We start from the raw sequence: 24,512 nt of genomic DNA, 5'->3' as shown, positions 1-24,512 counted from the left end.
ATGAATCATCATGAATATGATCAATGTAATGGAATGGTATGAGCCTTCTTTACTCCATTAACTGATACTACACTTTTCCTCGAACTTATTATAGGAATCGAGCGTTGGATTACGCTAACGGAGATATACATATATATTGATGCTATCTCTTTAACACGGATGAATTTCTAAGCGGCGTCAAGATCTCTCATCACTAATACCAAGAAATTGTACCGGCGAGTTTATTTGCTCAACATTTATAGCGTATGTACTTGTATGGGAGTAATGAAACATATAACTATACAGACAGTATTACCAACCAGTGCTTCTACTGTACATATACCGCACAGTACAGAACATCAGCACCTGCCATTTTTTTACCATGTTTTTACACTGGGAAAAAACTTCGCGATATTGTGACATGATTGTACTGTTTTTATTAGTTTTCAAGAGCTTGATTCAATTCCTTGATATCATTGACAGTTTACGCTGATATATGATAAGATAGAAATTCGATACCAGCAGACATGACTGAATCATAATTAATCAAGATGGGTGTAAAATGATGAGTTCGAAAAGAAAGAGTAGACGATGTGCAGGAAAAAGCACACATTTTGTTGTAGGGGATATCAGAATTGTACTGTAAGCCTTTGCGACAGGCATGGACTACTAGATGCAGATATATCTAGTTAGTAGTCCATGCAATAGCGAAACATACGTCTGATGGAAGTTTACTAATTGAGTTTTAGGATTACATGTAATGTACACTCTACAAGTGTACAAGCTTAACTAACTGTAGAGCGTACGGAGGTCGAATCTAGCAGAACCATAGAAGTAAAAAGAAAGCCTTGATGATCAGAACTAATCTACATATTGTGCAGAACTAGAATCTAATCTAACTATACTGTTCGTGCAATTATATAATTATTGACTGCTATACTTAGTTAATGACATTGTTACTGTTACGAGATGGGATAAACTCCCATCTTATACTATACGTCTTTCCATGGGTAGGCGACATTGCAATACGTATTGCCTTTTAGTAGCGTATAGCATTGACAACATCTTACTGCACAATCGCATTTAATGATACCTTGAAATATTAATTACTTCGTGCCTAATTTATATCAGCGACTGTGTTTTTGAACTAGCTTTAGAAAATCGAGATTTACAGAGTAATAATAGTATAATAATATAACTATTTATTATGTTTGTATTTAACTGTGTCATTTTTCTATATTTTCCCCTATATTCTACGGTAATACAATCGCAATATCATGCGATAAACAGAGTTTGTTACGTGAGATAGTGGGAAGAGTTGATCTATAATTAACTGATTGCAATGTACGACCATGGACTTCTAAGTTGAAAAAAAATTGAAAGTTGATGGTACTGCCTTGCTTGTAGCAACTGACACTGTGAGGTGAAATTTCCGGTCTAGTGTTGCAATCTTTTACGAAGCCAAAACGGATACTATTCTAGTAATCCCTGATATTGCCATGGACTACTAAATGCTGGATTATTTAGTAGTCCATGTTATTGTTTATTTGACATATGAACAAACCAGAGTATGATAACCTCGACTTGGAAGAACTCAAACACATACAATACTGCATTGTACATTTCGATAGTTGCAAGCCTGTGTTGAGTACTTTAAAAAAACTGCACAGTATGTACCCCTATCACCTAAGAATTGTCTAGAAACCGGGTATCAGATTGAATCTGCTTCAAAATAACAGTATGAGAGCATGCAGTGCAGTTAGCTTTCAAGAAGTAAATTTATAAAGTATTTGCGTAAATAGATAGACAAACACTTAACTTTGTACATTGACTTAAGAGCTACAGCTGATACTGTAATACTGTATAATTCACTGCGATCCCAAAATGACTGGACTAAGAGTATTTAGTTTGATCTTGTGGCAATTATAAACTCAATGTGACAAACTACCCTGTCAATTTTGCATTGCACAATTTAATTCAAATACTTATAAAATTATAATCGTAATAACATTGTACTACTTATTGTACAGTATGTAAAGTGTGCTAGGGTAGTTCCACATATCAAAAAAAGAACTGATTTCCGAAGCTGACTAATTATAATACAGTACAACGCCTGTTGTAATAACTATCTGATGTTTCGTTAAAAATTGAACGGCATGAAACTATACGTATGTACTATTAGCACTGGGCGAACACCTCTATCGTACTAACGTTTTCAATTTTTGTAGCAGAACCGAAGGCGAAATAAAAATTCTCAATGCAAAACGCAAAAGAGTGGGAGAGTGATTCGTTGCAATCGGTAATTTTTTCTACGATCAACAAACAACCTTAGTATAGACAAATCACGGTCTTAACGTAATATCAACTTCAACTCTGCTCATAATTCATAAATATGAATACGTCATATATGTATATTTTAATGTTTTAGGATTGTTATCTTGAAAGCTGTTATATTTTAAGATCAACTTTATCTTACTAATTTAGATTTGTTAATTGATTCTTAAAATTAGGAGGAATTACATTCGATAGGTAAACGGCACTTGGCAACGGGAGATCCAACCGAAAGGGAACAAATGAAGATATACGCAGAAGTAGAAGGATCATTCAATTATATCGATGGGGGAAATCGATACAAATATCGGAATTATTGCCCTGGATGCCACCAAAGTAATGGTAAAGATAATAAGAATATACTACCCCTCAAAAATACGACTTGTTTATATGGAAATGATAATTACAGTAGCAATGAAACTTATAACGCGACATATTCCCACGAAATATATCCGCCTGGTAAAGCACGCGTTACATCTACTCTGAGCGATGTTGCCTTGCATGGGAGCAATAGCAGTGTTTGGCAATACAATATTACGGATAGCAATCACAGACATGCAGGATCAAATGATCCATATTATGGAAAGTGCATGAATTATGAATTGCATTCGAAATCTAAAGAATTACAAGAAAGTAGTGATACTAATATCACAAGTCAAGATCAAGATTTATCAGGAAACGATCACTATCTTCGCTATCCTAGCGCGAGTAAGCCAGATAATTATGTCTCAGATTTAAGTAGCGTATCAGTAGAACATAAACTCCGTGCTGTATCTGGAATCGATACACACGGTGATAATATTGCGGAGATTACTACTAGTTGTTTTCCGGAAGATTCGATCACACACTTAAAAACGACTACAAATGAAACTTCAACAGCGTTCGTTCGCAGCCGGCGTGAAACACGAGACTTCTCAATAATACCTAACCATGAAACTAGCACTAGTACTGATGAAATTATTAGCAAGCAAATGCGTGGCAATGATGATGGTAAAAAATTAGTACATTATATGCTTAGAATGGCAGATAAAAGCAACCTTTCCCGTTCAGAGATTCCTATGCTAAAAACTGTATTGTCCCATTTAATTTTTGAAGCTCTTATTTATTTCAACGATCCAGATGAAAGAGAAGTAATTCGAAATAAAGTATCTCAGGCTTTACACTATATCATTAACTTGCAGTCACGGTCAGATGAATCATGCTTAATTGATTCGCAAATCCTTCGTCATTTGGATCAAATACGACTTTATTGTGATGCTTTACGTCACTTTCGAGGCGAACAACCATATGAACCGAGAAATGAATGTAGAATGAAAGCCAAAATGGCACTACAGCAATTAATCGGTTTTCTGCAGCAAGATAATGAAGTAAATCGAATGCGACAGCTTGGTGCTAGCTATTATATTTTGGAACTTTTCGAAATGCATCCTTTCGACGAAAAGATGGCTTCACCTGAACTTAATAGAACTATATATTCGGTAAGATAGTAATTAATTTTTATTATCTGAACAATATCGTTTAGTAACTAAATTTTAGACTCACCTGTCTTATATCATTGACCGTCTTAGTATGCCGACAGGATCGCTATAAGCTTAACATGTAAGAACCAATGGAGTAAGGAGCAGTTTTGTACATCGAAACATGCTCTGAATGCCTTAAAAGCTCAACTGAACTGTAAATACTTAAAACTGATCTCTTTAGCGGCTACTGTTTGCTGTAACTTAGCGAAAGGATCGAATGATTGCATGAGACAAGCACTAAACGATGCTGGAATCGCGACCAGCCTCTTACAAGCTTTAGAATACTTGAATAATAAAAGCCTTACCGACTCTAGCCCTCATAAAAGTTTACTGGCAGCTTTATGGAATTTTTCAGCACATGAGGAGGGCAAAAAAACGATAATTTCTTATGTAAACGGAATAGACCTAATAATGTCACTGATTTGTAGCAACGAAGTAAAGCTAATTATATACGTAACTGGCTTACTGAGAAATCTTTCTACACATCTAACACAAAGCTCGGAAAATTGTGAAAAATTACTTAAAGGCAATTGCCTGAAATTATTAGTGCAGCAGCTATTGCATTCCAATTTGGATATTGTTGTCAATACCGCCGGAATAATCTGGAACTTATCCGCACACGATAAAAAAATTCAAGATGGACTAATTGACTTAGGGATAATAAAGTTATTGGATGGTTTAATGTTAGCACGTAAAAGAAACTTCCTTAACAGAAAGGATTTACTAAAGGCATTTTATGCTATACAAAACAACTTGATGTTAGCAAGAGCTGATAGAAAAAAGTTAAAAGATAATAGATCTTTTCGCTGTGAGAAGCGTAAGGTTGTCGTCACATCGGTATCATTACGTGATTATGAAAGTTGTAATCAACTTGTTTCTGTAAGTAAAGAAGGAATGAGACAACCTGATGGCAATAATCAATCCATCTCCGTAACTGGTACAGCGAAAACCGCCGAATCTTATCATCAATTACAAGCAAGAAGCAGCCGCTTGGTGAACAGTCAGATAACGGCCAAGCCTAATATAAAGAACAATAGTGATATCACTGAAACGAGTATATGTGAAACTCCTAATAAATTAGCTCAAATTTATTCAGCTTCTCCGTCAGTAACTGATAGAGCGATCGATAGCGAATCGTGCTCAAAAATTAGTGTCATAACAAATAGTTCTCATAGAAATGGTGTAATAATAAAGAATTCAGGAAATAGTTCATGTAAAGCTCAGAAGTCGGTAAAGTATAGAGAATCTAAGGCCTAACCGCCAGAGCAGTACTGTAACTGGCAATAATGGCTACGAATTTTACTATTTATCGTTAACTGTATAAGCGTACGCACAGCGTAGTACTGTAATATTTATTTTATATTTTATGTATAATTATTTTTTACTGTTCACTTGTCATGTGTAGGTTAAAAAAATTAGGTGTGGGGCGGTTCAGTTAAGAGTCAAACTAAAAGTGATAATTATACAGCAATAAAAAAGCACTGGCAGTTATTTATCAGTGGCGTAATTAATCGTTTTATTGAAAAGCTTACATTGACCGGTAATCCCTAAAAATTAATAATGAATGGATTGGCATTCACTAGTACAGTCATTTTCCTTCAGTAGACACTCAATTGATGTACATTTAACAAACAGAACCCTGATACAGCTTAATAATACTGTATAATTTAAATTTAGATGAAAGTATCGGAATTTAATTCATCGATTCGTATCGGCGATTGAGTTATCATAACATGGTAAACAGTCAGTCAGACTTTCAGATTTATTAAAACGATTACAATGCTACTGTAAATGTATTACACTATTCAGGAAATTGTTACTTATACTATTTTATTTATTTATTTTTATGCTCTAGCATATTTTAAATATAGGCATTTCATATTGTTCTTAAATATGCAGTAGATACCTTTACGGTCTTATTGTACAGTACTACTGCATATTCAAGTATAGCTTGTCATGTTTCGTTATTTATAGCACTTACAGTCTTCGCTATTTTCTACAGTTTTTACTGTTATATCAACTACTATAGCATACGTTGTATCTACTTCTACAATGCTGCTCTCTGCGTACGCTTATATGCTATCTCTAATACTATAAATACTACCGATTTCTACCTCAGATTTTGCTAATTGCAATAGTCGCAGTGTTCTTATTTTCTTACGTTACTGTGCGACAGCCTACACGCTGCTCTACAGATACTACAACATTGTACTCAAATAAAAAATAATTAATCTACAATAAAGTACAGTATCAATTTTCTACTAAAACCTTCGTGTAATTCTCTGAATGGCAATGAGTCCGCAGTGGCGGACTCATCTAACCCTCCATCACAATTTCCAAGCGTTATGCGAAGAGAACGGTATCATAGCAACCGCCCTATTATAATTGTGCAGTTGGTACAACGGCTTTTGGGCGAAATAAAATTGCATTGCTAACTTCTTAATCAGCTTACTGCCGCTGCAAAGGCTATACTAAATATGCTCGGTGCAAAATCTTTATAATTTGCTGTACTGTAGACCGGGTGGATTGTAGTCATTTAGTAGAGTATATCTTATACTTGCTTTAAGTGAGTGACAAATAGTAAGTGGAGATTAAATCATCCTTGATGTCATTATTAAAATGCCAGATGAACACATCTTACTTTGAGGTTAGCTCTGAATTTAGTTATGAGTTCAAATCCACGTTTATGCTGCTCATAACGAAATAAAAATGATGAACTATAGTGAGCAGAGAGCCCTTGTAAGTATTAATATAGAAAAATGTACTGTGTTGGCACTGGCTAGCCCTGAATTGATCATATGTATAATTACAAGGTTACAGCTTTCTTATTTCTGGAATACTTACTGTAGCTAATCAATTAATACTTTGCATTGCATTGGCTTAAAATCACGTTACTCCATATCAAGAAGAATTTTTATAACTAGGTCATTATTAGTAATTTATAGTTACTGCTTGGTTTTATTCAAACTACCCTATTACAATTAACAAAAATAAAACGATAGAATTTGCCATCTATCAATAATTTACAATCAAAATCCTGCGGTAACAGAATATGAACTAGGTACAAGGGGAAAAGTTTTAATATCTTGCAAATAATTTGTAATAACCATATGTTAAAGTGATAATCGTAAGCGAATGTAACAGATATTTTACTATACATTACTAGGACACTCATAGATATGAATATTTTTGTCATCAGAGACGGAAACAATCTTATTACCAGTGTCATTGTACGCGGCAGACCATACCTGAATGATAAAGATGCTATTGTAAGTTACCTTATAGATAGTAAAGGAGAAGTAATGTCTTTAACAATGAACAGTCTATCTATTAATACTTCCAGCACAGGATTTCAGAAAAGATTGAATAATCAAGTAATTTACCTGATCGGTATGATCATGAAAGGTATGGATACATTGTCGCCTGCCCAGATCCCAGACTTTAACAGTCTTATCACTAGAACTTTTTTTTAATTTTTATCAGAATAAAGACAGCACGGTTACTTTCAAGCGAATGTAAATTTATATCCTATTACAGTACAAATTGAAGCAAGCATTCTTGGCTAAATTCACGCATTTACCTAGTAACAAATTGTTTATTATCTGGATTGAAATCTATACTTAGGACCCACGATGAATGGCCAGAAAATGTAGCTACTAAGGCAGCCTGATGGATATCATACAACTTAATATGAGTATCATCTGATGCCGTAGCGAGATACTGCGAATCAAATGAAAACTGAAGACTACGAACTGCCATAGCATGACCTACAGATTGTTTAAAGATAATCAGCAAATAGAAATTAATGTAAAACAACGTTACTTAAGATGATCATTTAGTAATGCTATCTTAACGGCGAAAACAGCCTAGTACAAGATGAGGTCATATTACAGATATGTAAAATCTTCGAAATCGTTACCTTCAAGTTTATGTGCAAGTTTTCCTGTTTGAAGATCGAAAATATTTACTATACCATCGATAGCCCCACTTGCTAGGTAGCGTCCGTCAGGACTCTGAAATAGTTATTTGGGATACTTTATTGATAATATAGTAGAACCTGTTTAATATTCTATAAACAGATAAGGCTGGTGACAATTAAATACAGTAATTAATAGTTGTATTTTGAGTGAGCAATAAATTCAATAACGGCTTTATACTGAGGCTTAATGAAACTAAAGAACCCTATTCTATAAATTATTGCTATCATTTCATATATAGATCTAGATAACGTCCCTTGGTACAGGTGATATTAGAATCCGTTACAATCTCGAAATCTTGAGATTTCACTTACGTAAGCTACGCTCATTGTAAATTTTCCATGAGTTTCCAAAGTATTATCTTTATTTCCATTCTCCACGGCATATAAGTTAATTGCTCCAGAATGGCTACCAGTTGCAATAAATTTTGAATCCGGAGAGAACGCTAATGTCCAAGTATCAACTAAGGTAATTAAATAAAGGCGAATATTGCTGTTTCACTAAAATAATTACAAATCAAGCACGACTAAGAGATAATTTAATGCTTTTTAACAAATTTAGTAGTTTCGGAGTGCCAATATCAGTGTAATCTCATAGTAACATCAACATTAGTTATTTGCGTTAATTCTTGAAAGTATACCTGCACCAGCATCAATACTTCTTATTTGTTTACCAAATTCTAGATCCCAAATTCGAATATGGCTATCTAAAGAACTACTTGCTGCTACTATAAAAGCGAAATGTATATAGCCAAATTGTTAATTACAGAAATATCAACTAATTCTTGTAGGCACAACTTATGGAGTCATGTAGTAAGCTAATTTACATGAGCCTTCTTGGTTAATATCCACGGAAATTACTCCAAGTTGATGGCCTTCAAAGATCCATTGCAGCTCTAGTTTATTATCTTGCCTAGAAAAGGTAACACGGTTTAGCAACTGTTTCCATCAATGTATCAAGTTTTATTGAAACATTGCAACACAGGAGCAAAATCTTTCCCATAATAGCCTAGCAGCATTGGTTGTGTCAAAAACGTATACATAGTCAATATTTGAAAAACTTACCAACGCCAACACTTTACTTTATCGTCCACGGAGCCAGTGACAACATTCTCATAATGATCTTTTTCGTTTCTCGCCCATGCCACAGTCCAAATGCTATCTTCATGAGCTAATATTTAAATCATAGCATGCCATTTATTAGCTACTTTAGACTTTTTAGGAAAGTTTTATTGTAAATTTGGTAAAGTTTTGCGAAAGTTAGTAATAGGAATATTCTTAGCATACCATTTTCCTTCTTATAACATAGCGAATACTAAAATATTAAGAAAATGATCTGAGTTAGTAATTTGATTATACATCAAGATTGCACACGTATGATCGATCCATCATGGAACAGTTAACGCTTTAATGGAGCTATCATGTCCAGACTTTTTACATTGGCAAGGATCGAACACACAGTACTGTAATCGATTATTTACTATTTTTAAACTAGCGTGATCGTACCAAATAGATGATAGTAATCAATGGTAAAAAATGAAAAATTATTCTGGAAATAGTATACTGTAGGATGTACATTTTTGACGACTACAACTAAATACAATGAAGATCATCAAGGATTTACGTGTATATAGAAGATTTTTTCATCGGCATTAGTGCAAATGAAATCCTTTCCTAACAAGAGTCCGGTCAAATGGGCATAGTTTAATACAATTACTGCTATAACAGGCAATCACTTTTTCTCTGGATAAAAATTATGAACGTACAGTAGTCTACTTTAATAAGGCGGACTGTCAAGAGAAGTAACAAGTTGTATAGCCTGATGGACCAGTGATGGTGCTAAGCTGTTATAATCATACTGGTACGAAAGAGAAAGAAAGAAATATTCTAGTATTTCATGTATGAGCCTAAATAACTAATTTAAAGGTAAAGTGTGCGCGTATTTTCGAAACATCTGTCCGGAATAGTACTGCTGTAAAATACGTGTAAGCTATATTACAGAGGGCATATTCGTTATGTAAATATAATGTAAGCTTGGAATTAATACCGACCGTGGCAGCCATTTCTCCTCGACTTTGCTTTGGAGTTGAAGATGGGCGCTATTCAGCGTACAGTACTGTACAGTGTACAGTGTACAGTGTACAGTACTGTGCGGTTGTACGGTACATTTCAGTACTGCACCGTTCAAGGGTGCAGTACAGTATGTACTGTTCAGTACTGTATGGTGCAGTGCTGAACATACAGTCTTGTACTGTACAACCTTACAGTACAATGCTACAGTATGTATGGTAGACTACAGTACGATGTATCGTGCAACTTGGAAATTTGTTTTATACTGTAGTTGCAGTTGACTCCCTAGTACTGTACACTGTACACTGTACACTGTACTAGGGAGTAGCAGCCATGACTAACACCTACAGAGGAATTGGATGCAGTACCAGGGTCTGGTTTTCTATTCTGTTATTTGTGTAGACCATGGCCTTGATGTAGTCTAAAACACTGCTTGTACAGTACAGTACTGGAGTGCCGGATATGACGTTCTGTCCTACTATGTGACTAGAGAAGAAAGAAAGAAAGAAAGAAAGTAATAGCCCCACTAATAAAGCATTCAACAATCAACTATAAGATTGTACTGTACTATATGAGCACTGGTCTGAATGCATTGAGCTAATACCGGACCGGTGCAGTTCTGAAGATACATTTTCTATAGTAATCATGGTTACGGTGGGCGACCACGCCTTACCGTACTGTACCGTACCGCGCCGGACCAGACTGGAGTCACAATTCAATCACAAGATTATACTGTACATACACTCGATAAAAAACAGCCAAGAGTCTTAGTCCTGGCGAAATTTCCGATTGGAGATGATGACATAATGATGGTGCTTTCCTTGAACTAAAATTGTTACTGAGAAAGGCAACTATGACATGGATGGGTTAACCACATCACAAATTAGCGCTTCAGAGCAAACATCGTTAGCATTGGCAAACGGATCTAGGAGGACATGTTACGGTAGCACTTCAAGTCAGGAGTCCAATCAATCGACTGTCATAGTTCAACATACCATCTCCAAGTACGATACACTACAAGGAATCGCTTTACGATATGGCGCTACGGTAGGATATAGATCATAAAGAATACAGTAATATGTTCATTGAAAATGATATTGAATTCTTTAATTGACCCCCAAAATGATTATGATTACAATAATGCATTAGTAATCCCGTAAATATCAATACGTTGAATGACATCCATTGATCCAAAACGTTGGTCTACAGTGTTGTAGAGCTAACTATCTATTGGAGAATTTCGTTAGGCGTCGATGATGGCAATGCAATCGACCGTTGACGATGCCAGCAATTTTGAGCTGCAGTCGTACAAGCTTACATACACGTAGAAAAAGAGATACAGTTTTATCAATGAATTCTATTCTTACTACCAATCAGGACGAGCAGTTTTTTTTTTCTACGGTAATCAATTAATTGTGACGCAGTTTTGGGCGATAATTGACAAACGAAATTACCAATCAACCACCTGAAGATACGATACAACAGAGTAGTACCTAGCCGTATTATGGGGTAAATAACCCAATCAATGGATCATCAAACTTTTAATGTACTGATATACAACCAAGCACCTGTCCATAGATATCACAGTTTTCTGGTATTTCTTGACTTGTCGCCCAAAGGTGACAGATCACATCGAATACGTAACGTATTGAAAGTTCACCAATTACTTTCTATTTCACTACTAAATCTCCAGTTCAAATTCGAATAGATCAACTATCTGGTATTACACTCCTCAGTGAGTTCCATTATTTCTAATCTAGAAATGCGGTGTTAGCCAATTATTGTACAGTTATAGTATACGGATATCATTACTTAAAAGCAACAAAAATTTGGGGCTGATTGCCGTGTAAATCTCTGCTCGATCCTGAAGTCTCAACTGTTTATATACGTTATTATCACATATGGAAATTACTATACTGTACTGTATACTGACTATAGGAAGATAAAAATAAGGTAAAAATCAATACTATAACATACTATGCTATAAGTAGGTAACGATAAACTTTAAAAATCTGCTGTAATAATACGAAGATGTGTACAGCAATTGAACCGTAGCGCTTATTTTGCTATCCAACCCAGAAATCTCTTACATTTCTGTAGAACACTACTGTACAGTGTATACATATTCCCATTTCCCTGTTTTATCCGTTACCAGTATGTCGCTATCTGATCGTATCCATTGGCTCGAAAGCTGCATATGTTCGATCATCTGGTTAAAATATGTAGACTGAACTAATTTACTTTCTGTATGATGACAGTAAAAACTGGACGGTATTTGTGATCTTACTATAATTGCCGCATTCAAGGTTTGATTCTAAGGCGAAATCGATTACTGCTACGTCTCGAACGTCATGATGCAGTAGACAAGCATCTTCAAGCGTAACTGGATGAAACTGACGATATCAGTCAATACATTACATCTTGCGGCAAACAACTACGCATATCTCGCTTAAAGACCCAAGTTTAGTCCCAAAATCCGAATTTCCTGAACTAGCAAATCCCATACTTGGAATGCCATGATATACATGTATTGACTATAAAATGCAAGAATGTGTCATAATAAAGTAATATATACCGCGTAAATCTTGAATGAATATTAAACCATAACATAGCTCATCGTAAAATATTTTTAAAACAATATTTCCTATACGAGTATTACAGACGGAATCCTCATCTTCATTCTCTTTAAAGTCTTTCAATCTTTCAACGTATAATTCTTAATATACAATTCTGATCTTTGTTAACCATATTCATTCAAGCCGTTCTAAATAAAATCTACAATATTCATAATATATCCTAGATCGAAAATCTAAGACGGCATAACAAAATATGGGCCCAAGATCGGTTGGTTATTGGTGCGGTACTGAGAGTACCAATTAACAAAGCCAACTATGACTATAAAAATCCAAATGAAGCCATCATAAATAAAACTTCTTCCCAGAAAGAAGAATGTAACAAACATCACGAAAAGTCGGTAGATTCTAAGAAATATGGATATTCCGACAGTCAGTCCGATGGTATTACTGATCTATTAAGTAAGGTAGATCAACAATTAGAAGCCTGTAAAGAGTTTAACGTAAAAATGGAAAAGAATTTAAGTGATCCGGTTAGAAGGTAAGCTAGCATACATTAAGTTACATATTTTGCCATTCTTATGAATTACAGAGCTTGAAATCGCATTAAAAAACAGTAATAATGATATGAAAATAATATATATCACACCTATCATGCTATTCTGAGTGATTTTTTTAGAGACTGACAGATCCTTGCTTTAGTCCTTGTAGTATGATCAGTTTCCATCAATTTTCTACCAAATAATAATAATGATATTGTAACGTAATCAATGAATTGACAATTTCTAAAACTAATACAACTCATCTTGTGTCAATCTACTTTCGATCTATTTAAAAGACACTTGTTGCTACGGCAGCAAATACCTGCTTATATTACCTTACGAAATGTTCAGGAGCACCTTACTTGTAGTGCTTTGTAAACTAGGAGGCATTTGAGAATTATAAAATTTTAATCGGAATATTTTTTGATACACTGAATTACTTATGGATTAAGATACCAGGAAAACTCCAGCAAAGATGAATTACCATGGAAGCCAATAAAGAAAGATCATAGCATCATTCAGACTCAAGAAGTCGATAATTGTATTGAAAGCGATAGCGATGAAATGCAAGAACCTCTCGTTTAATTTTTAATTTGTGATTAGCCACAAATAGCTATTGAGATTATTTATCGCTGTTCTTGACTTGTACTTCGAGTTCTTGATGATGTGAAAGTCGTTGTTATTCTATTTAAAATTTCATACAGTATTACCGCAATTATGTGCAGTGACAGTTGCGCGAGAAGAATTATAAGGGTTTACATTATATTTAAATTTTTGTATAAGAAAATACTTTTGTAGGAGTTAACACCTATATATGCACAGTTGTGAATTACGGTAAACTTGCCATCTTAAAATATGGTACATACGAATACTGTATCACATATTTATCTTGCATACTCACAGGATTTTTGCGGCAGTGCCAATGACATGTATATAATTAAGTATTAATACTTGACACAGTAGTATCACTAAACTTTGAAAAGTAAAACATGCAGCTAACGCAATAATGATCATCCCGTATCCCCGAATTTATCTATCATACGTTATTATACTCGAACATTATTAAACTATATCATTTGCGCTCATTGTCATTACCATTATTATCGTTAATTAAGAAAGCCATGATTGCGCCTTCGTCATAATTATATGGCAACAACATTTAAATCATAGCTTGCATATAATTATTACCTTAATTAAGAATTATTTCGATTAATGTATCACTAATGGTGAAAGTCTACAGTTTTAGTTGTAAATAGATATTATACAATGCGATTATCTGAAGCACTGATATGTATCGCAATTGCAAGCTGTAATTCAATTTCATTTATTAAGCAGATAACGGATTGCTATAGCAAGTATATCTATTTACAACGAATAAAATTTATTTACTTTAGCAGTTTATTCTAATTAAATAACTTATTGTTAGTTCTAGTAATTCCATAAAATAATTAATAATCGGATATCAACTACGTTTATATTTTTCCATGCGAATTCGGATCTGGAATCATCTTAACAAATGTATTATTACGCAATCTAAAGTAACATAAATACGTTATTTTAGAATTGATGATCTGAATGTACAGTACTATCTACTATTATTATTTATTTAAAATTGAAAGGAGGTGCGTATTCGAATTTATTACAATATAAGCTTAGTTGTCAAATTTATAATTGTAGCTGATATATGCATTACATAAAACTAATCAAGATGTTTAATTAGCTAAAAATGCAATAAAATTTGGCCATATCAAAAGATTGCAAATCGAGATCTACGCGTTTTGTGATTGTTTGCAAAATTTCCAATTCGATTTATGCTCGATAAAACGAATATCTCTTATTTTACTATATTTTGAAACCTAGGTCTATCTTTTAAAACGTCCTTCTTGGTTGATTTCAGTCCTTTCGCTTGTGCGATCGGTGATCTAAACATAGGCAAATTTAAATAAAATATCCAGCAGTTCCCGCATGTATGAGCGCTTGACAATAATTAAAATCACTAGACTGTATTTGTTTTGTACCTATTTGTACATTTTTTCAAATATAATTCAAGCTACACATAATATTCATGTTGAGGATGTGCAAAATTATCTGCTAAATACAGAGTGTTCCAATATAAACTTACTTAGCAATCATCTCGACCATACTTTCGACTTCTTCGGTCTTTTTGTGAGTCGATCCGAGGATATTTCGATATATATATAGACACTAAAGAAATTTTAATTCTTTTATGTTACCGTTTAATGCAGTGGTAGTCTTGATCCCTACCAAAGTCTCTTACTATAATATTTATGATTTTAATATTATTTTTAAAGTTTAAACAAAACCTTAGTAAGTGGTTTAATTGCCTTTAACATTTCACCCTGAGACAGATTTACTATTCCAAGTAGTTTATATGAATTTGCTACCTAATGAAGTCCAATATTAAAAAGTGTTTAAATAATATTTTTGATTATCTCATGCTAAATTTGAACCTGCAATATGTGAAGAGTTTTACTGCCAGTATACGTAAAAAATTAGCTGAAACTTAGGGTATACTGTAAGCTTCATGAAATATGATATTAATATTTAAAAATGGCAAAAACATCACAAAGTATTAATTATTTTTTCACCTCAATGCTATCTTCTCCGAAAGCTTTGCGCTTGGTCTCGACGAGGGGCCTCAATTTCACAATCGCTTCCTAGGAACAAGCAGGATCGGTTGATAGCTTAGCTGATGTACGTACGATAGCTTTCGATTTTTATAGATTAGTAATTTCAATAATAGGTTACCCCGTATTTCGTCTTTTTCACTAGGAGTTGACATATATCATCCTACAACGGAAGAAAATTTAATTATCAATAAATTGTAGTTGTATTTCATGCTTAATACTCAATTATTTAAAGAGGCTGATCATTCGATTATTAGATTCAACGATCTAATATTACCTGGATTTTTATGCACTTGTTCGAGCTTGATCCATCATGTTTGGAATAAATTTCATAACTTCGCTGAAGATATTCATCTGCTAAAGCTGAATTGTATTAATGTCTTAAAATCTAAACTTATATAATTGCTGTTAAAGCGATCCACAATAATTGATAATAAAGTTCTAGAACGTTACTTTCTGATTCAGTAGACTTCTCCAATAGATATGCCTTCCCTAATCGATAAGAAGCGTCGGCGATCTGAGGAGATTTAGCTGGATAACTACAGAAATATTTGTAAAATATGTATTCAAATTCTTAATAAGTAATTTCTACTAGTCTTCAGGTTACGTCGTTATAGAACGCATACTTAATCATACGAGTATGGGGTAGCATATAATATTTATTCCCGTAGATAATTATTATTTATCTAATTTTAAATGCCTTTACATGTATCTGCTAATTGTAATATTTGAAACAGTTATAAGGTATTTATATACAAATTGCTAAGTAATTATCGTAAGTCGTAAATGCTGTAAAAAAGAATATCAAATCTTAGAAGTAAAGGAAAGTTGAGTAATTTAGAACCTACCGTGCAACAGCAACGTTATAAGCTTGTAAATAAGCTTCTGTCACTTTTTTCATATTACCACTTCCCTTAGCGAGCATTTTCTCTGCTTGGCGCATGTTAAGAAAATTTTTCATTAACAATATATATTTTTGAGAACAAGTTCAAATACATTGTTTTCTCTTAAGGATATATTTCCAATCTCCCAGTAAATAGGAATAAGCTGGACAGCGCCGTCTCCTTTAAGTTTAATGATCATATCGACTAGCTTTTCATAACATTCCAAAGCCAATCCTACATTTCCTTGCGCCACACATAATCTGTTATAAAAGAAGTAGGTATTAATATGATTTTCAGCTTTAATTAAATTACTGGCTACGTTCTTAAAAAAGTAACAGAAATGAATTTAAAATAGTACTTATAGTCAATGACAATTACGTACCGTCCTAAAGTATTAGCGATCTTAATGTCCATGTCGTCACAGAATTCGCTGCCGTTATCTTCTATTAGTTTATTGTATTCACCATTGGCTCTTTCGGCTTTTAATAGAGCAAGCTTAGCTTCCTTATAGTTATCAATAAATCAAGGAAAGTACGAAACAGGCGGAATGTTGCAATATAATATAACTTTGTTACTAATCGATTGAAAATATTAACAAGTAACTTTAAATTTAAAATTTTTTATCATTCCTTTTCACAGATATCTATTTCGACGTAAATATGCAACTCCAAGTACGTAGTAGATTCCAATTGTTAAGGGTAGGACCGATTTACGATCATCATTGAAATTTAAACCGAGTTGTTTTCCACGGACAATGATATCATTTGCTCGTTGCGCGTGCATTATAGATTGTTGCACTAGTCCTAATATTAAAATCAAACTAAATTGTAATAGCAAGACATGATACTTACCGCTATTAATAAAGTTTAATCTGGGCTAATTAAAGACGCTGCTGCAGAGTGATAAATAAGATCTCAATTTTAAACTGGATTAAGTATACAATAGCTAGTTCGAATCAGTCAACTTTGAATTGAAGAGTAACGATATAAAACAAGAAAAGATCAGGCTAGAGAATAAAATTTTACGGGCTTATCACATATAAAATAGTTACAAATGATCTCGTTATAGTACCTTTAAGTTGCAAATATACATGGGCTAATCGCACGTAATTCTCTGCAAGCTCATAGCTGTCATCACCATGTATTATCCTTGTTAGTGCACAACACCTGACTAAATCGTCTATTAAGGTATCATTCTACAACAAATTTACAATACAATTTCAGTGAATTGAGCTCATGATAATACCCTGTCCAATAGTGAAATATGAAGATATAGAATATAATTCTCTAGCTACAGTTAAACTTCAGATTTAATTTCGCTAATCGTAAAATTAATATTTTGAATCTTTCTTCGCTTATAATAACCTTTCTATCCTTCAAATTATGTAAGATCTTCCGCTCCAAGTCTATTAGCAAATCCAGGGGTGGTATCATATTCACTTTCTTTACTATAAATCAATTCAGTGGAATTAGTATTTATAGATAAAATTGAATAATGTTTACACTAGTGTCAGTAAAAGTTTTATGTTATCAATTTATGAGCTTATTGATCTTGGCTCCGGATTCTACAAGTTAATGCAAGATAGTTAACATTAATTTTTACATTAGATGATACCTTTTTTCTGACTTTTCTGATCAATGGCTTCGTCACTAGGTTTTAGCGAATTGGTATTTTCTGTCTTATAAGCAGCTACATAAATAAAAACTACAGTAAGCTTTGATATCAGATATAATTCTCGCCTATCTCATATATTTTCTAATTTGATATTAAGGTTATCTTTTTGCATATTATGAATATTTCTTTGAATGTTATTTGATACCTGAATGCTTTAATAATTAATATAGTGCGTATTGTGAAAATTGTTGGAAATTTAAAAATGTATTATGAATTTATCTAGATTTCATCGATCCAAAATACGAATTTAGTAAATCCTAAAAACTACTTGAGTTTAGTGATATAATTAACGGTATGTCCAAAAACTTCTAAGAGGAAATTGTAGAAGTGCTTGGTATGTCGAACAAAGCTATGACTATTTCTTAATCATGTAATTAGAATCTAATCAGCATGTTCTCATCGATTCATTGGTTACGATCATTAATGCTACGATTAGGACTACATATTTTAAAATAAGAATATTTTGGTATTATGTTCTGATAAAAATATTGACTGCTATCATATGAGTATTATCACCTCCTTTTCTGGGGATAAATGGCAACAGTATTACATCATTTTTTTCTTCGGTATTATATGCCTTTTCGTCACTCCCTACATCTCGTCGCTCTTCCATCATTTAAATTTTTGTCACACGTTTAATTTCCTCTTGATTTCCACTATCAATTAACATCTATAAGCGTAGAAACACATATTATCCCTTGCAAGCTTTAATACAGTTTTATGCAATATTACAACTTCTGAGTAAAAAAGAGAGAAATATATAGTATGATATAAAACTCCAGTAGTAGTAGGCAGAAATGTACAAATTTACTTATAATACCAGTGTCTCATAGATACACCAACGATGCCATCAATTTAAATGTAGTTGTGTGTATATTTACATACGCACTGCAATATTGCAATCTTGAGTAGCTTGTATCATTTGGCATCATAAAGCCACCGATAAAGCTATGGGCAATTTCATTCTGGTCGCTATGCAACATCAGATGGCAGTGCGCGTGCGCGATCTACTCGTGTGCTAGACTACTAGTACAGTACAGTATAACATCGTAATGGAGTGGATCATGGACTACTGGACTACAGTACAGGAAGAAGACAGTACTGTTACCATGTGATCCTATTTTCTTCGATATACTTGACTAGTAAAAACTTCTATACTGTAAGTAAAACGGTTGAAAAGACCAATCGTTATGAACTTACCTATTAAAACCATGCATTTGCGATCAATTTGTACAAATTGATGCAAAAATTGTTCTATCTCCAATGTGTAAGATCACGTGGTATTTTACAGTGTACAGTGCACAGTTCTTGATGGCTCTGTGCAGTACAGTACAATGTACGTACTGACCAATCGTCATGAACTTACCGACAGTATTAAAAGTCAGGTCTAATTAAAATCATACATTTGCGATCAATTTTGTACAAATTGATACAAAAATGGTTGTATCTGCAAATGTGTAAGATCACGTGGTATTGTACAATGTACAGTGCAAGTTCTTGGTGGCTCTGTGCAGTACAGTACAGACAGTACAATGTACTGACCAATCGTCATGAACTTACCGACAGTATTAAAACCATGCATTTGCGATCAATTTTGTACAAATTGATACAAAAATGGTTGTATCTGCAAAGGGTAAGATCACGTGGTATTGTACAATGTACAGTGCAAGTTCTTGGTGGCTCTGTGCAGTACAGTACAATGTACTGACCAATCGTCATGAACTTACCGACAGTACAGTAAAAAACCATGCATTTGCGATCAATTTTGTACAGTACAAATTGATACAAAAATGGTTGTATCTGCAATGTGTAAGATCACGTGGTATTGTACAGTGTACAGTGCACAGTTCTTGGTGGCTCTGTGCAGTACAGTACAATGTACTGACCAATCGTCATGAACTTACCGACAGTTGCATTTGCGATCAATTTTGTACAAATTGATGCAAAAATTGTTCTACAGTATTTTACAGTGTACAGTGCACAGTTCTTGGTGGCTCTGTGCAGTACAGTACAATGTACTGACCAATCGTCATGAACTTACCGACAGTACAGTAAAAAACCATGCATTTGCGATCAATTTTGTACAGTACAAATTGATATAAAAATGGTTGTATCTGCAATGTGTAAGATCACGTGGTATTGTACAGTGTACAGTGCACAGTTCTTGGTGGCTCTGTGCAGTACAGTACAATGTACTGACCAATCGTCATGAACTTACCGAAAGTATTAAAACCATGCATTTGCGATCAATTTTGTACAAATTGATACAAAAATGGTTGTATCTGCAATGGGTAAGATCACGTGGTATTGTACAGTGTACAGTGCAAGTTCTTGGTGGCTCTGTGCAGTACTGTACAGTACGATATACTGTAAATGTCAGTGTTCCTAACATTGGTGGACACTATCTGGAAGACGAAGCGTGACCTTGATGATTGAGCTTCAACTAGAGAGATTTTTGACTACCTCCTATCAGTCAATTATGCACAATGGTGAACACCTGATTTAAAGCTTGGCTAAATGAGCAAGAAGACGCAATTTCATTGGATGGCTCAATGTCAAGCTGATAAAATAGAAAAATAAAATGAAATAAAATCAAATAGAATACATATGTATATCCTATACAGTAGAATAGAAATAAAAAATAATAGTAATTAATTAATAATAGTAATGATATTAAAATAAATATTGTAAAAGTTGCCACGTTTGCACGTTTGGTTCGGCGTGTCGCGCTTCCGATGACCTTTCGTGGAGGCACTGCAACTGTACAGTACGTTACAACTTGCAACAATATTCAGTAGACGAAAGCACCGCTCGAGTTGAAAAGGTCGCTCGAAATAGTACAGGACTATCTAAAACGCACCTCGGTCCAACTGGATTGCTGCCAACCATTTCAATTGCTGAATCTTAAAAAGGTAAAGCCTTTCATTGTAACAATACGCCATTAAAGTAGAGCATTTTATCATGGTCGTATTTTAGTGTACTGTATCAGCCAACGCTTTGTACCATGAGATGAATGTTCACAACGTCAAATCAATCATGTGCCATTCTCGGTATTGGAGTAACATTCAACGTTATTTCTCAAGTCATCTTTAATTGTGATCGAACTTGATCGACTGATGATTGCTTTACCCATCGACTAGGCAAAAATTAATGCACAAACTGCTCGTACAAAGCAACACCATGGATAGCCGTCATCATTTGATGATGATGATGACCATCAAAATGACAATTAGTCCAGATAGGATCGTATCATTTTGGGGGGTTCATTAAAACGAAAACTAATCAATAGCTTGAGCAAGCTCAGTCATTGCTACAGTATACGAGTACTATAATCTATATTCAACTGTTAATATTAATAGCACCTACAATGACTGGACTAATCTTTGTGATCTTCGCTTGCCTGAGCACATATCCAAGATGCATAGTAATTTAAATTGCAGGAATACAACATCGACAAACTGACGCAGTGACGAGGTAGTATACTGTAAATTACCATTACTGCCCACGGTGCATTACGCAGCGGCATTTTTACAATGCTGCAATGAATGCTGAATTTGCATTGCAGATCGATCTTCAACTATCGGAGCTATTGAAAACTTAAAAAAATAAATATAATACATAAATACAGTTGGTGGTATCAAGACTGTATAGTAATAGCGAAATCAAGATTTCAAATTTTATTGAAACCTCTTGCTTGAATGACTACCGTTAGCGGTAAAAACAGTGTAATTGTTCACTAACCTTTCAAGTCACAGTTAATACTAGTATGCGTTGAAATTGCAATGTCTAAACACTTACAATTTTGAATAAATCCTTTATTTTGATATGCATTTAACTGTTTATACTCTCGTTTCATTCGTTCTTTGCGCTTTATATGTTTATATACGTGTTATACTCAAACGATAATTACTGTACTGCTGCTACTGCATGCACGAGTATACTGTATGCTCGTATACATACTTGCACTGTACTGTGCACATTCCACACTGCACAGTATCATCGACAGTCTGATTAATTTCTATGCCACCCTGAAAAAATAAAATTATGGAAGTTCAATGAAGCCATAACTAGGTAAATTCTGTATGTAGTTGTAGCCTAATTACGGGTATACTTGTATATAAATATTGTACAGGAATTTCAACGGAATACAACTTTGATTTTTTAACGACAGAGTGCCATCGAAAATAATCAGATTCTATACAGTACATTGCAATACCCATAGAAATCTTAATCTCTCTAATTAAACGGATAACTTAATTATTAGCCGTATACTGTATGCAAAGATTGGCTCGTCTGATTTATTGCAAAGAATTAAATGAAATATTGCTAGGTCATGCAAACAGCTAAAGTCAACGTAATATTATTTTATGTCATGTAGACGCAAATGGAGAATTTAAATGGCTATATGGACGTTAACGATTGGCGCTTGTTATATGCCATGGGCACTATCATATTGAGCCCTCTTTATTGGAATGTTGTGAGTAAAAAATAATAGACTGTAGTACAGTACAGTACCATATCACCTTTTCCTAGTCAGTTCATTTTAAATTTTGAAAAGATCCCGCGATTCACTTCTGATGCGGTGCTCTTCCTTATCTTTTCTTTCATTGATTACATTATTTTATCAGATTGGTCGTTTGGAGATGAAAACCAAGTTTTTTACGAGCATTTTTGGTTCAAATTATATTGGATGCTATTTTATTGGATTAACTATATTAATGTTAGGCTTTCATAGGGACTATCGGTAAATAGTGATGTGCTGAAGACATTAAAATTCAGTATTTTGTAAATTTAATTTTCTGGATGAGGTCCAATTTTCATTCCACAGAAGCGGCAGTGTTAATACTATCAGTGTCTCAATTTAAATTATATTAGTTGTATTTGTATTAATTATGGATGAATTGATGCAAACGTGTACCATATACAGTACTGTAAATATGATACATTTTGCTATTGTTTAGGTTTTATGATCTAATTGAAGCTCAACCGAAATCAGACTTTTTGGATCAGGAAAGTTTTAAATTTATTGGAACTGCCCTAATGGTAGTTGGTACTATTTTAGTACTAACGTCCTATTGGAGGCTTGGATTTACTGGAACCTTCTTGGGTTAGCTATTATATTATATCGTATTAACGCGATATACCAATAATTCTATCATTGACGCATTGATGAATCAATATTTTAAGCCGCAGTAGTTTTATCGTTGTAGTGCTGAATCACTGAGAACTATATTGCTCAATGTTCATCGTACTGTACTTTCATTTGGAATTCTTAGTGTATTACTATCATTACGATTATACAGTTATAGTTTAAAGTAATTCATTAATAAGAATAGTTAAATTTGGATAGCTAAAATCTAAACTTTATACCAACGACAATTGAAAGAATTGTTGATTTATATATATATATATATATATATAGGTGATTATTTCGGAATCTTACTGGAGGAGAGAGTTACAACATTTCCATTTAATATTTTTGATAACCCAATGTATATTGGGTCAACTTCAAATTTCCTGGGATTAGCTTTACGGTAAATAGAAAGACATACATAGCCTATAAAATCATTAAAAATTTTTTGTTTGTATGCTTGATCCATATCACTCTTTAAGCCGCTGTTGCTCTATTAGCTGTAAAGACAAGTGCTGATTTACTGTAATAGCAATGCTAATTTATCTTTTAGATCCGCTAGCCCATGTGGTATTATTATGTCAGGATTTGTTTACTTGGTCTACTGGATAGGATTACTACTGGAAGAGTAAGTAACGTCCTTCTGCATTTTGAAGAATTTATGAGCAGTACTACACTACATTACACTATAGCATAATTAATGTCTTCTTTCGATTAAATACAGGCCATATACCGAAGAAATTTATCGTCAAAAGAATGAAAAATTGACGTAGAAATACTAAAAAGTGTAGATTGAATTACGTAGATGAAGATGCAATGTTGCGTTTTTTTATTCCAGTTTTCCTAGTCAGATTGATCATGCCTTCGTCTAAACCATTTTTAATTGACAAAGTATGATTTATTATAATTACAGATAGTATTAGCTTCCTAGACACCAGTTACATTAGAATATCGTAGGAATTCATATTTTATAACGCAGACGTTAGATTAAATAAAACGTTCCAATATTTATAGACCCAGTTACGATATGGTAGTGTTTACGAATTATCCTGCGCATACACGTCTAAGAGAAGGTACTTCGGCAAAATTGTAAACTATGTTAAAAAATAAAACTCAGCGGCATAGATGTATAGATATGTCAAATTGATGGTTTAATCGTTTACAGAAAATAAAAATAGGGTAAA

The 24,512-nt window shown here is 33.7% G+C and overlaps 6 protein-coding genes across 6 annotated transcripts; 3 read left to right on the top strand and 3 right to left on the bottom strand.

Moving 5' to 3' along the window:
• Positions 1-2,552: 2,552 nt before the first annotated feature.
• On the top strand, positions 2,553-5,087 carry TRIADDRAFT_52349 (uncharacterized protein; the record flags this gene model as incomplete). Its single annotated transcript, XM_002108854.1, has 2 exons — positions 2,553-3,788; positions 3,879-5,087. The coding sequence occupies 2 exons, from the start codon at positions 2,553-2,555 to the stop codon at positions 5,085-5,087; spliced, it is 2,445 nt and encodes an 814-aa protein (XP_002108890.1).
• A 1,895-nt stretch (positions 5,088-6,982) lies between these two features.
• TRIADDRAFT_52348 (uncharacterized protein) lies at positions 6,983-9,869 on the bottom strand (the record flags this gene model as incomplete). Its single annotated transcript, XM_002108124.1, has 9 exons — positions 6,983-7,078; positions 7,214-7,292; positions 7,411-7,597; positions 7,750-7,843; positions 8,122-8,270; positions 8,448-8,534; positions 8,634-8,719; positions 8,872-8,977; positions 9,854-9,869. The coding sequence occupies 9 exons, from the start codon at positions 9,867-9,869 to the stop codon at positions 6,983-6,985; spliced, it is 900 nt and encodes a 299-aa protein (XP_002108160.1).
• Positions 9,870-10,734: 865 nt separating this feature from the next.
• Positions 10,735-13,576, top strand: TRIADDRAFT_52347 (uncharacterized protein; the record flags this gene model as incomplete). The annotated part of the gene is made up of 3 exons (XM_002108853.1): positions 10,735-10,923; positions 12,677-12,990; positions 13,444-13,576. The coding sequence occupies 3 exons, from the start codon at positions 10,735-10,737 to the stop codon at positions 13,574-13,576; spliced, it is 636 nt and encodes a 211-aa protein (XP_002108889.1).
• An 887-nt stretch (positions 13,577-14,463) lies between these two features.
• TRIADDRAFT_52346 (uncharacterized protein) lies at positions 14,464-16,937 on the bottom strand (the record flags this gene model as incomplete). Its single annotated transcript, XM_002108123.1, has 9 exons — positions 14,464-14,524; positions 15,114-15,196; positions 15,316-15,396; positions 15,601-15,669; positions 15,917-16,002; positions 16,093-16,178; positions 16,488-16,567; positions 16,636-16,783; positions 16,906-16,937. 9 exons carry the CDS (start codon positions 16,935-16,937, stop codon positions 14,464-14,466), a joined length of 726 nt encoding a protein of 241 aa, XP_002108159.1.
• A 219-nt stretch (positions 16,938-17,156) lies between these two features.
• Positions 17,157-18,810, bottom strand: TRIADDRAFT_52345 (uncharacterized protein; the record flags this gene model as incomplete). Its single annotated transcript, XM_002108122.1, has 5 exons — positions 17,157-17,326; positions 17,595-17,718; positions 17,888-17,970; positions 18,138-18,212; positions 18,714-18,810. 5 exons carry the CDS (start codon positions 18,808-18,810, stop codon positions 17,157-17,159), a joined length of 549 nt encoding a protein of 182 aa, XP_002108158.1.
• A 3,771-nt stretch (positions 18,811-22,581) lies between these two features.
• Positions 22,582-24,101, top strand: TRIADDRAFT_19455 (uncharacterized protein; the record flags this gene model as incomplete). The annotated part of the gene is made up of 6 exons (XM_002108852.1): positions 22,582-22,674; positions 22,826-22,941; positions 23,159-23,304; positions 23,620-23,731; positions 23,882-23,956; positions 24,053-24,101. 6 exons carry the CDS (start codon positions 22,582-22,584, stop codon positions 24,099-24,101), a joined length of 591 nt encoding a protein of 196 aa, XP_002108888.1.
• Between the last annotated feature and the right edge of the window lie 411 nt (positions 24,102-24,512).

This window comes from Trichoplax adhaerens, genomic scaffold (assembly GCF_000150275.1).
Source record: "Trichoplax adhaerens TRIADscaffold_1 genomic scaffold, whole genome shotgun sequence".
Taxonomy (NCBI): domain Eukaryota; kingdom Metazoa; phylum Placozoa; class Uniplacotomia; order Trichoplacea; family Trichoplacidae; genus Trichoplax; species Trichoplax adhaerens.
The sequence above is the reverse complement of the archived record's forward strand: the minus strand, read 5'-3'. Positions and strand labels throughout refer to the sequence as shown.